This window comes from Catharus ustulatus, chromosome 6, assembly GCF_009819885.2.
Source record: "Catharus ustulatus isolate bCatUst1 chromosome 6, bCatUst1.pri.v2, whole genome shotgun sequence".
Taxonomy (NCBI): domain Eukaryota; kingdom Metazoa; phylum Chordata; class Aves; order Passeriformes; family Turdidae; genus Catharus; species Catharus ustulatus.
The window spans coordinates 27,890,949-27,904,954 of record NC_046226.1 but is presented as its reverse complement, the minus strand read 5'-3'; the positions used below and the strand labels follow the sequence as shown (position 1 = coordinate 27,904,954).

The 14,006-nt window shown below is 34.1% G+C and overlaps 1 protein-coding gene across 1 annotated transcript in view; it reads left to right on the top strand.

The window, feature by feature from the left end:
- SCFD1 (sec1 family domain containing 1) overlaps window positions 1–10,755 on the top strand; it is a 49,743-nt gene extending 38,988 nt beyond the window's left edge. Inside the window, exons 21-25 of the mRNA XM_033061641.2 lie at window positions 3,809–3,861; window positions 6,359–6,392; window positions 6,894–6,959; window positions 9,544–9,612; window positions 10,543–10,755. Of these exons, the coding sequence (XP_032917532.1) occupies window positions 3,809–3,861; window positions 6,359–6,392; window positions 6,894–6,959; window positions 9,544–9,612; window positions 10,543–10,566 (246 nt within the window). The 3' untranslated portion in view covers window positions 10,567–10,755. The remainder of the gene's footprint in view (window positions 1–3,808; window positions 3,862–6,358; window positions 6,393–6,893; window positions 6,960–9,543; window positions 9,613–10,542) is intronic.
- The last annotated feature ends 3,251 nt before the right edge of the window (window positions 10,756–14,006 follow it).

The following is a 14,006-nucleotide window of genomic DNA, read 5'->3' as shown; positions in this document are numbered from 1 at the left end:
AAAGCTTTAATATGTTTACCAGATCATATCAATCTTCCTATTTTAATGCCATCAGTGTCAGTCAGAGAGAAACAATTGTAATATCTCATACTGGTTACTAGTTTTAAAACATTCTTCTTAGTCCGCTTTCATCTTCATGTATTAACTGTATGGACAGAGAGAAAAATAATGGTAAAATATGAAAAATGTCAACATGCAAGTAATCCTTTATTTTCTTATACTGTCCTTCATAAGTGGTATATGTCATGATTATTAGCGGATAATTTGCTTTCTCTTAACAAGCAAAGCAATTGACACAGTTTCCAGTGTTAGTGATTTGTTGTTCCTGTTTGAAAGAATTGAAAAAGATGTACAAGGCTAACTTTATTTAGTCAACCAGCAGAGGTCACCCAGAGCACTTACCATAGAAAGCTGAAATCAAAACTGCAGAAAACTTAAAAGAACATGAAAAATTAAACTTTTTTTTTTTTAATAAACATTAGCTTCCTCCGGTTACAAGTTTAGGAGTTGATTTAGAAAAGTTTACAAGTCATATGAGGTTTTTTTCTGACTTGATTTTTTCAGATTTTACGTAATAGAAAACAGCTACCCACACTCCAACAATTTGGAGAAAACATTGATCTTCTCACTTTAAAAAGCAGCGATTGGGCAAATCTGTCAGTCAGCAGCTTCCTGTTCCACTGCCATGGCAGAGAGTGATACTCATGGCACAAAACAGACAGTCCCACTTTTCAAGTCATAGTATTCTAGGCAATCCCTAAAGACTGATTCTCCTAACCTGCAGGAAAACTGACAGCAAGTTTGGGAGTAAGTTTCAGCTGAAGGAAGCAAGCCAGAGAGCCATTGTGGAATGTGTTTAGAATTGCTGTACTATCAACAGAAGTGAAATTGTATCTGGAAAAGGTCAATGTGTGGAAATACACCATTGTGGCTTGTGTTCATCCTCTGATGTGTGGGATCCTTTTCTATTCCCCAGAATAGAAAACTACTCCACTGCAGGGAAAACACAAAGAGAGAGGGAAAAAGTTCAAGATTTTATTTTTTTTACAGCACAGAAAAAAAGTCTCCTTTATAGTTCAAGAAAACTTATTAACCGCAATATGAAATGTACATACAGTTAAAAGGTGTAGTGCAAAATTAGAGTAGATTATTGAGAAGTCAAACAATTATTACAATGAATGTAAATTATTTCTTTTCTCGATAACTGCAACAATAAAGTAAATATATGAAATGTACGTACAATTTGTACCATAAACATTCACATATATTATTATTTGAAATCTTAAATCTATTGAGAATTATATCCTGTGCAAAATTCTGAGGGATTGTCTGTAAATCACTTTGAGTGTTGCTTGTCTCTGCTGTTTCTTTTGTCTCCCTGGCAAGGACAAATAAGTCTACACCCATACTTTCCAATTTTTTCAGAAGCAGGAACAGCTAGAACAGATCTTATGGGCCACAATACTATCATAAAACTTTTTAAATTTTTCTAGATTGTTTTAATTATAGTTACACCTCTTACTGAAAAACATATTCAGAAATGTTTCTTGATGGTCTTAAAAGTAATCAGTTCCTTGTGGGTATTTTGAATAATAATATTATTGTTAAAAGCATGATTTTAGACAATTGCTTTTAAGGTTATATTTTAATACGTGACTATTCTGTTCATAAAACTAAAACATAGTTGCTTTGTTGGTATCATTAAATAGAGATTGATTAAAACCTTAAATCTTCATAAACGAACAAAGTACACACAAATTTTAATCCATATCTATGAAATTCACTATCATTTACTATAGAGTTATGGAGATTCTTCTAAGGATCTTCTGGAAAATGGTTTGATTACTGAGTGAAGAGATCTTTGAAAAGTCAGCCTTTACAAAGTGTTTTAACCTCTGTCAATACACTTGTATTGTCTTAAGAAGTAGATCTTATTTGTGATATATACTAATGAAACTGTTTTGGCTAATACTATCCCTTTCAGTGTATATGGTACCTTTCAGACTTAGGATATACCTTTCAAGCATTACAAAGAAAAATTCTGAAAGTGGAAGGTTTCCTTAATCCAAATTAGTCCTGTTAGATTCTGCAGAAAAATACAGACTGAAAGTCAATGACATTTCCATGGGTCTTTTTGCATTATAATTTGAAAAACTGAAACCTAAGTTTATACATTCAGAAGTATTTATTTTGTTCTGGAATTGCTTAGGGAAGTCACAGATTCAGATGTGTGTAAGGAAAGCGCTATACAGTTGCTTTTATTGGCAGACTTGCTATTTCTTAAAGAAAATAAAATCTGCTAGGTTTTCTTTTCCCTGCACCCTCAGCACTGATTTCAGCAGGAATAGCGTACTTAAGCAGCAGTGACAAAAAATCCCTAGGTTATCACATTTCTATTGCTTTACCACTTTCTGTTTGTCTACTTACACAGGCCCACAGTGAAAAAACACAGCAGTAATACATTCAGGAGTAAATGTTTGTAATATGTTTATTCACTCTAATTTTTAGTTCTGTCATTAATCTGTAATTCACTCTAATAAGCAGAGAAAGTACATCTCTTTATGCCAGGTAAAGGTTTCTCAAATACCTCTCAGTTTTAGTCTATCTATATCTCATTTCCCCAGAGCCACTATACCACCTTTAGGTATGAAGCTGCAAAATCATGGATGCTGGCAAACTCCGGTAGTTTAAATTCCCAGTGGAGCATATAAAACTATTTTACAGAGATTCAGTGGGAAATTAGATCTAAATTATTTTCTTTTTAAAAGCCAAACTGCAGGATAGGAGAGTTATTTTATGTAATTATATTAAAGTTTGTAATACCAAATAGATTTCATTTTTGTGTGTGTTACCACCACATGTATATTAAATACTTCTTAATATTAGAGATAGTTATGCTATGTGAGCTCTAATAAACTCCCCAGATAATTTGTCTGCTACTGAAGAAGTATTATTTCTGCCCTACAGAATCATCAGAATTCAGAGTTCTTTGCATGTAAGCACATAGATAAAATCAACTGTAGTTCTGCATGCAGTTTTATCAACAAACTAAACTTCACAATACCTTGATGAAAATGTAGTACAGAAACAGGAGAAAGCCAAGAAGTTGTCAGAAGGCGTTACTAAGAAGTTTTGTTTTTCATCCTTAATAATTGGCAAAAATCCTGCTTGTTGCCAGTAAAAATATTGGAAGTGACTCAGTGTTCTGTGTAAAGAACTTTTTTTTTCTGTAGTTCAGACAGTAAAACTTTTCAAAATTTTGTGGAACTCATTTCTTCTTCAAGAGCTTAATTTTGGTTTAATAGTAGTCATAAATCATGAAATGAGAAGGGTGAGTTACATAACAGTAGCAGATTTTTGATCTGTCTTGTCTTTAGCACTCATTGCCACAGATGTGTTTTGCTTTATAATATTAAATCAATAGCAGATCTCATAACCTGGAAAGTTTTAGTGTTTATAACACTACTAACTAAAGCTGGTAGCAACTTAATTTTTCTTTCTGCGTACTGTCTTTCTGTTGGGATCTATTATGCAACCAATGTATTTTTTGGAAAGTGTGCGATAGTCAGTTTTAGGTGAACCAGAAATAAAAAGCTCAATAGCACCCTTCATAGCTTCTCACTGTTGTTTATTCTGTACTGGTTCAGTTATATACAAACTTTTTAAGTACAAGTGGACACCATAGTTAATGTTGAATGATGTGCTGGAAAATGATACTGGTTACAGTAATGTTTAATATAATATTTACAAGCAAAAATTCATTAGCCAAAATTCCAATCTTTTGAGATAAAAACATACTTTTTAATAGGAGACAGATGACTACCGGTATTTTGACCCCAAGATGCTACGAGGCAGTGACAGGTGAGTTTTGCTTCTTTCCTTTTACTCTGTGAAAAGACTAACTTAAGAAGTCTGTTTTACTCGCTGACTACAAGTAATTATTGTAATCATTAGATCCAGGTCATGACAGTTGGTCTTGAAGGAATTCACAACTGGGAACTTGGATCAATCAGATAAATTTTTGTAACACTGCAAAAAAGAATCTAAAAAAATAAGTGCTAACGTGCATTAGTTTAGTCACAGGAATGTGCATTAGCATTTAGCAATAATAAATTTTAGAGTTCTTCATAGTTGTACTACTTGGTTTCTTAGAAGCTTTGTGGGTTTTCACTGTTAAGTTAAATAGTGATTGGATAGGGCAGGATTTCTTTGTCTCTTTTTAAACAGTTAAAATTTTGATTTGTATACAACTCTTCTTTAGTAATTTGCTAATAAATTTGGAAAAAAATGATTAAAATATTACTGTATTCACTTTTGTTTAGGTAGGTGCACATTTTATGTTCATGTGCATGTGAAGGAAGGCTTGGATAGAGTTTATTTTGCCAGTAAAATCAAGGAAGAGGAATTACATCAGAAGTTTATAAATCTTTATTTTTGCTTTGTATCTTTAGCTAATAATTGTCTGATAGTCTCACCTAATCTAATATCCTAGCAACAGAGAAGATAATTAATTTTGATATTCCTTCTAAAAATAACTGTCATCAAACCTGTGGAAAAACAATCATCTCGTTTGGTTGCACCACTTTTTTACAGGACCAGTGTGGACAAAGTAGATCCAGGCTTGGTTTTAGTTATTTGCATGAAAATTCTGTCTTTAGTTTGTTCTTGAAACATGAAAAGTATACGAGGGCATAAATTTCAGATTATATATATGTTTTATTGAAAGATATTACAAATTATATAATTTCAAAGATACGCAAATTTTTAAATTATCAAAAGAGAAAAGTACTAGTACTTTATGTTTCATTTTGACTTCAACTGTCACTGGTTTGTAATGCTTTTATAGCATTTCTGGTGGATTTTGTGCACAAGTGCAAGGATTTATTTTACTCAAACCAAAGGGTTTTCTCAATTTTTTGCCCACTCTTGTATAGTTCTTACTTTGCTTTAAACAATGTAGAAATATTCATTTACAGCAGTTCATAAATGTAACTATAATAGTCATTGTAGGGAATCGCTTTTAATTTCTTGTTTTGGATTTGTATGTAAACTAAAGTCATATTCCTTAAATCATATTTTGGCATGATAGCAAAACTCATATAGTGATTTGTCTAATTCTCCCTTCAAATATTTTTGTAGACAATAAAAACATATTTTAGATGTCTTGACAAAATAGTGATATAAAATAGTTTAATTAATAGATTTAATTTTAAAATTACTGATTTTACTTTCTAATCTACTCCCATTTTAAGAAATAATGGCATTTCTACTTAGATATTTTAAATAGAGTAGTAACTGTACTGCTGTAATTCAATCTTAGCAAAACAGTATCTTTCTATCTTCTGTAAAGCCTACCTCAAGTATAAATAGGCTTTGTCCTCTGAAAGGATGACAAAAAATGTATGTGGATTTGTTGTATCATACTCAAAAGATGAGAGAATTGGGGCAACAGTTTTACTTACAGGAAGTCTTTAGTATTCCTGACAGACAAAGCAACACACTAGAGACACCCATTCCATTTTAAAACCTGTGTTTCTGATATACTAGAATCTGTGTTGAGTCAGTTTTGATCACTCAGAAAAAACATCTTGAAACAGGGGAAAATGTAATTTGAAGGGAAAAATGCAGGGGTTTTAAGCTGTGTTAGAACATAAGGTGTATTTGACTACCTGGCTTACTGGTTGGTACCGGGCAGGAAGGCAGTGGCAGTGTGTGAGCAAAGGGCAGGAGAGCAGACTGACCTTTCACAGCTTTTTCTTCACTTTCCCCTTTCCCTGAAGGTGCAAAGTGATGCAGGAAAAGAGGTTTCTCCCCCTCTATCTGCTACTTGCCCATGTATTCAAATGAAGAAGAGTCTGTGTCACCCAAACTTGTAATTTCCCTCTTCCTCCTTTAATTATTCTAATCCTATATACCTGCTGCCTATAGTAGTTTTTGAGATTTGGAAGCATCAGTAAGGGTGTATGCAGGCACTGCAAACTGACTGGCTTACCAGCTAAGATTCTAGGAGGCAGGATTTCTAAGTGCCAAGAATTGTGCTTATGCTGATGACATTTTTTAGTCTTTGTATTTGCTCCTAGGTAACAGCACTATGTACAGCTTTTAAACTATGGAAGAATTGTTGTCATAAAGTTTATTACTCAAACAGCAACATTAAAAATTATGAAGTAAAATTCCTATTTACTCATGTATTCAGTCCTGTACAATGAATGATTTTCCATAACAAATGGAAAGACAGTTATTGTTCTTCTTCATATTTTTGTCTAATATTATATAGTAGTCTATAAATATGATGGGTATATGATGCTTATTTCATGTTTCTATTAACGTGTAATGAAATCTGTGTTATATTTTATAGCTCAGTTCCAAGAAATAAAAATCCATTCCAGGAGGTAAGTCATGTAGAAATTATTTTTCAATGTTCATGTGTTAAAAATAAATAAATCTTGAAGTACAGTCATTTTTTTATGATCATGATTAAGAAAATGAGAGGTCTTTTTCGCAAAAAAGCACTTAGACTAATTATAGCTAATATTAATATAATTATTTATGGCCCAAATTAATTATTAATCATCCATGGAGATATTTTAACTCTTCCTGTGGTCACTGGAGACATCTCTGGACAAAAAAAGGGACATGTTGAAACTGTATATGTATCAAGTATGTTTTAATAGAAGAGAGTGACATGTTAAAAGCTCTCAGCTTGCTATTCTGCATTCTACCAAAACTTCAAATATCTTTTTCAGATAGGAAGCAGTGGTTCTGTGTCCAGTTTTATAAGACTGCAGTGTGATTGTGATGATTTTTGTTGTAGAGCTAATTATCTAGTATATCACTACTGAAATTTTAATATCTTGAGTGCATACTCTAATAATGTGTCTGTTGCCTTTTAGGCCATAGTGTTTGTAGTTGGAGGAGGCAACTATATTGAATATCAAAATCTTATTGATTACATAAAGGTATGTGTACTTCTGTCAGTTGTAGTCCTTAACTTAATGATAGTAACCAGATGTTTTCTCTAATACTCAGTATTTAGAAGACAAAGTCTATAAAATTAGCTTTAACATCCTTATTCTATACAGAGTCTGGGAAAAAATGGAATGCAAGAAATCAGTAGAAATTGTGGATTACTAGTTCAGACCAACAAAGACTTTCTGGTATTTTGCTCCTGTTGCTCTTTGGAGTTGAGTAAATAAACTGCATTCTCTTTTATTTTGTGTTCATACACACCAGTGTGGTTGAAAACTGTCAGCAGATGTAGCAAACTGAATTAACCTATTTTAGAGTCCTGTTAGTAGTTTACATGTGCTGGTGTTAAATAAAGCAGCTGTAACATATCATAACCTTGAATGTGAGGAGCTGCTCAGAATTCTCTAGTTTTCATAAATCTTGCAAAAGAGATACCTCAATGCTTTTTTGTATGCAACTTTGCAATATGAAATCAGTTCAAAATCAGACCTGCAGATAACAACATTTTATTGAATGACATTCTTACATGAGCATAAAGTAGGTTATTTCAGAAACCGACATAACACAAATACTATTCTATATGTTAAAGCAAATATCAGATTGGCACCAATACCTAAGCATTTATTACTTACCCACAGTTAGAAGTTTTCACTACTGGGTTAATAGAAGCTCATTCTTGTTAAACTGGAACATTTAATTCTGTGTAGAAATCATACAAGGTGTCATATCACAAGTAAGAAAATACATAACCAGCTATGTAATTCTGGTGTAACAGATTTGATTTCTCTGGTTCCAACTGGCCAGATGAGCAGAACACATGGATACCAAAAATCAGTGGATGGAGAAGAATAACTAAATCATTACAGTTCCTGGGAGGCAGGAGTGGTATTCAAGCACTTTCCAGGAATTAAAAAAAAATGCCAAAGTAATCTTAATAAAATTCTGAAGAAGATAAGAAATTATTTAACAGCAGCAGCACACCATTCTTTCTTCCTTATCTTAACCTTGTTCATGGTACAATTGTCCTGTCCTCTGGTAGACTGGATTGAGGCTTTTCACACAAAAGAGTAAATATGGAGCCTTAGTCATTTTAAAACAGTTATTCTACAAAGCATGTGAGAGTTTTATGTCCAGGTAAGTTTTGAAGAATGCAAAGTCAGAACATGTGCTGAGCTTCTCCCTCTAATAGGCAGCCATTCTGGGACAGGACTGGTCTGGATAGAGGAAAGGATAGTAAGAGGAATGTAAATTAAAGAAATCATTTAGATTTGGCTTAGCACTTGTCACTGTCCTCGATAACTAATTCAGTAAGACATCTGCTTGTGGCAGAGAGTGTTGTCAGACATTTCGTTTGCTCCTTAGCCTACCCAAAGCCACTTTAGCTACTTTATTGATCCAAAAGATGTCCAAGAGGATGAGTTACTTCCTACTAAAAAAAGTCTTCTGAATTCCCTAGTGATTAGTTCATTTCCCTGATTGTAGCTGCATGCTGACAGAGCTGAGGTTTGCTGTGTATGTGTATATACAGGGCACTTGTATGATGACGAGTTAAACACTTAGCACTTCATACAAAGTGGCAGGAAGCTGAAGTTTCAGAGGAATAAGAGAGCAAACGGAAGGTCATTTTTCAAACAGAAGGAACTGAAAACTATGGAAATGGTAGTGTTAGAACTTATGGAGAGTCGGAAATTGAACCTACTCTTTCTTCTTCTGGAACCTGTGAACGGAGGTTTTTCATCACGTTTGTCACAGCTGTATGTTTCTGGGGCTGTATGTTTCTCCACTGTGTACTTGAACAGTGGGAGATGACCCCCCCCCAAGGGGGAAGACTCACCTTTATTCCACCTAGCCCTTTGCTCTTGAAAAAACAAGGTTGGTTAATAAAACCCTTTATTCTCCCTCCCACCACCTGGAAACCTGTGTGCCTCTGCCAGGTGACCCTTATTCTTATCCAACAAAATTGGCTTTTCCGTGTGGTAGACTTCTAGCATCTATTGTTTCCACAGATGTAGTTTATTAATTATTCTCAAATTCAATCAGTCTTTCTCCAGAATAAAAAAGAGAAAAATCAACAGCTCTGTTCTTGCAAGCAGATACCACAGAGATTTTATTCACAGCTTTATTTTTCTAAGCACTATCCGTTTTGCCAGTTTGCTTCTGAAAGCACAGAGAAAGTATTTTGAAACTTTCTAAAACAGGAAGCAATGTTCATTCAGCTTTGACATTCTGGGATATTTTTTTAGAAGAATTAAGATAAACCTTCAAATCTAATTATATGTAGTTCTGTGCTAGAATAGGCTATCTCACCATGTCAAAAAGCAAATATTTATACTGTCATTAGAGTGAATTGTGCCTTAAAATAAATGTATCGTCCAAGTTCAATTCAACATGCTGAAAATGTGTCATCAGAATTGCAAGCTATAGGGAGCCTCCAAGAGGAGGCTAGCATACTGGTATGTGCAAAAGTATTTAGTATATCCTTTAATTTCCTTTTGTAGATGCTTTAAAAAGTACTGCTTGTTAATCTGCTACTACTGTGAAATAATTGATTTCCTATGGATTTTTCTTTTTTAGGGTAAACAGGGTAAACATGTCCTGTATGGCTGCAGTGAACTTTTTAATGCTACACAGTTTATGAAACAGGTAGATAACTTTGATAATCTCTATTATATTTATCACTTCATTATCTGTAAGTTGATTTATATAACTCTCTATCTCCATGAATTTTTACCAAAAAACTTCAAATTAATCTGGAAAGATTAATGCATGTTACCTATTTTTATTTGCTTGACTTGGGGTTTTGAATTCATTCTTTCTAATTAACTTTGAAGACCTGTTATCAATGTGAGTTCACACAAGTAATGTAGGTAAACAAGTTCATAATAATTGTCTCTACATTAATCCTGTTGAAAAAAAATTGAGTCAGTTCTTGGAACTTTCCAGGGTTTTCTTGCAACTTTTTCAAGTTACAAAATGTTTAAACTTTTGTCCTGGTTTATAAATATCTACAGACATACAGATGTGAAAGTACTGGCCTAGTGAGAGCTTGATGTCCATACCTATACTAAACTCAATCTTTTAGTGCTGTTAAAAACATCATTACTTCTCTATGGCTCATTCTAATACAAATACAAAATAAAAATTATTCGTGGTGGTCAACAAATAGCAGCCCTTCAGTAGCTGTCACCTCCCATGGTTTTATGTGCTACTAAGATGAGTGTAAGCTGTTATTCAAAACTACATTTAAAAGAACTAAATTAATTCCTGTTGCCCTTCAAGGAGACAAATGGTACTTGCTAGCTTTTAACTCCTCATTCAGCTTAATTAACTTTTTTTTTGTCTTGAATGTGTACACTGTGCCTTTACTTCATGAGATACATTCAAGTCTGAAAATTTGAAGCTCAGGTCTTCTCCTCTGAGGTTATGCATTAAATATTCTATTACCAGAAGACACTTGGTTCTCAGAGACAAAGAAAGCATATAAGACAGAAATATTTGCTGTATGAGTTGGATATTAGTTTGACTGACAGAATAATATTAGCAATCTAATGACTTTTTTCTCTTCTTGTTTAGTTGTCCCAGCTTGGCCAGAAATAAGACTGAAACACCATTACCTGGATGGGAATGTGACAACAGCGAATTTTTGCAACATTCAGATATCTTCGTATCTTTAATTTTATCCTTGTATTAAAACTTAAGCCCATTTCATTAATATGATAACTTTAAAAAAAATCTGTAATTAATACGGTGTATATCAGCATTTCAGAAATAAAACTTAAAACCTGCTGTGTTTTTGGTGGAGGTCAGTTTCACTATTACTGCATTTTAATTGCAGTACTAGCTATAGTTTGTGACAAAACTGTCTGAAAAGTACGGTATTTTCAACTTTTTATATGTAAACTTCTGATACTGTAAGCAGGGCAATAGCTCTAAGTAAAGGTCAAGTCTGTCTTTAGGAGTTATATTCTTCTTGAAAGCCAGAATATCTTTATTTAATAAAATTCAAAAGAGCAGAACTGCCTTTCAGGACCACAGACAAAGAGCCTTAGTGTAAGAGAACTACTTCTAGTTCTTACCCTTTTATTTTACCAAAGTAATTTGATTTGTGCAGTCTTTGCATTATAATCGAAGATGTACTGGAAGATACCTTCAGAACAAGTTTCTGGTACACTAATTTATCTTTTCTCTTAAGGTTAAGAGAAAATTGCTTGCCAACATAGTCAGTTTCAAACTGTAAAGCTGAAATTTTTTATTATTTCCTCTGCACTTTTTATTGTAACTACTTTGACTGTTATGTTTGGGAAGAACCCAAGTCACACTCACAAAACAACTCTTAATTTGTATAAGCGTATATTTAAAATACAGTTTTCAACAATTCCATTAGGTAGGAGCAGTTTAGTAGTTTAAAGAATCCAGTAAATGATAATTCTGGAGAATACATACAGGAACACAGAGAACGTAACAAATTCTTTTTTTAGATGGAGGTCTCTGCCATCAGAAGCCTCTTCTCTGGAAGCAGCTACTGGTGAAGCAATAATATGACTTCAAAACAAGACCTAACACACTCAAAAAGTGAAAATATTTCTTGTGGATTTATTAGCAAACTGTGAAAATTACTGGCTTACTGTAAATTTTTCAGTAGTGCTTTTTTGCACTGCTTTTCATTGTTGAATGTTAGTTTTGCACTAAACACAATGCCCTTTCCCCAACTAGATTATTTTTCAGAACATTTGTACAAGAAATGCAGTTGATCTATTCCTTAAAAATATGGCAAGAATAAAATGCGTAATCTAGACCATGTTATCACAAAGTAATAATGTTACTTAATTATCTACGTATTGTAATCTACTCTAGAATACTGCTACACATTTCTAATTTTGCCAAGTCAATAAATATATTTACTATGGTGTTCATTGTAGTTGTTGCATGTGAGCACTGTCCCAGATTTCAATAAGCAAGGACTCACTGTCAAATGCAGTTTGTTATTCTAATTCCATATACATATATAGATTTGTTAGCAAAAATAAGGCTAAAGTTTGTCAGGAAAAGAAAATTACATTTAAACTGTTTATTGCTTCTTGTGGGAGTTCATTCCAGGGGCTTTAAATAATCCCTCCTCAACTGTGCTTCCTGTGCAAAGAGTTTTAACCTTGCGGCTGACAACCAGCTTATGAAAAATCTCCCACTTGGTTTCTGTCCAGATCTTGGCACTGCTCACTTGAACAAGAAGCACTCCTAAATCCCAGCTTACAGAATTTGCTTTTGGAGTAAAGATAGAAGAATTTACTTTGGTGGCTAATTCAAAATACTGTTTTCTATCTTTACAATGCCTCTGGAGACAGGTTTCTTTTATGCCCAGCTTTATAACTGGATCTTCAGGTCTGCTGTTTGAGCTTTTAAAAAAAAAAAAGTAAATACAATTTTTGTGCTTCAAATATTTTTCTACTTCATCTCCAAAATAGTTTTCTGGTTTGGTTGTAGGAGTAGTCCTGAAGATCTCTGTTACCTTTAAGTTATGCATGTACTGCTCTGTCCCTGTAACAGTGTGCAAACCTCATGCTTCTTCCTTGCTAACATAACCTGAATTATGGTGTACAAGCTTTTGTTACATGGCCCTTTTTCCCAAGTACCTCTGGATTTAGGATTGTGGAAGGTTGTACAAGAAGTCTCTGGTTAATCTACAGGCAAACAATGTTAAAAATAAGCTCACTCTTTGGTAAGCTTCTTCAATTTATAGCTGTCACGGTGCCCTTTGCATCCTCAAAGGTCCCTCAAAGGCCTGTGCTTCAAGGAGAAGTTATGCCAGCTTCTGGCACAGCAGCTCCAGCTTCCACATCTCAGGACAGGCAATTCTTCATTGGTATCTACCTTCCCATTTAGGTAAGTAAAGACAGCACAATGAGGAATGCCAAGTGCTGTACCTGTTCTCAGGAAGAAGATTAGCAAATGAGCAGTCTGGTCTTCCCTGTGGAAAACTGACAGCCAATCTTTCAGCTAGTATGGACGAATCTTAGAAACAATTGTACACACTTCAGAATACATGCGCATTTGGAAATTATAGCCCTTTGCTTGCTTTGCTGTTTTAATTTGAAGGTTTTAGAATATTTAGGTGAGTATTTTGTGTCTTAATGGTGATTTTAGCGAAAATTCTGTTTTCTCAGACACTCCGAAAAAGTAACAATAAAAAAAAATTAACTGTCAGAATAAAGGAAAGACGCTTCTGGGGACCAGTACTTCATTTAAATGGCCTTATTTGTATGATGCTCTCTGATGTGAATCAGATAGAAATCTTTCTTAGACTTGAAGTAAATTTTTACTATTGATTGATGGTGTTTACATGAGTTTGAACGGAACGTAAAAATAGCAGGTTTTCCCAAAACCCATAGGTTCTATAGAGAATGGGAACACTGCTATCAGTCACAGTTACAGAGCCAACACAGCTGTGCGTGCACAGCTCCAGGAGCAAAGGGCAGCACTTCTCTTTATAATATACTCCAAAATGAAATTGCTTAATGATTAGTGTGTTGGCTAGAGCAGTCCTATGAGGTTTAGGAGGTGAAAGGTTTTTAAGCGGGTACATGGGAACTTACTTCAAAACTGCCACAACTGCATTCTTGAGATCTGAACTAAAAGGTGCTGGGCTGGAACAACATCATATCCCTTATTTACTGACAGTGGAGACACCCAGTCCCTCTCTTTGTTTGGATCATTCATTAGTTGTGACTCGTTGCTGACAGATGGCTTGGGCTCAGAGAAAGCCAAGCCTGGCTAGTGTTCTAGTGGTACAGAAAAGTTAGCCACAGTGTCAGTGAATTCTGTGTAGCTTCAGAGATCAGAGAAGATGTTAATATTTCTTACTATGAATCAGTAGATTAATTGACCCACTTCTGTTTTATTTGGAAGAGGCTTAGTAACCCTATTCTGTGCAGCAGTTGCAGTTGGTCAGATATATTCTTCTTAATATGGTCACATATCACTGCAACACATACGATCTTCAGCAAAAACCTGCATATTGAATTTATCAATGCATCTTTTTT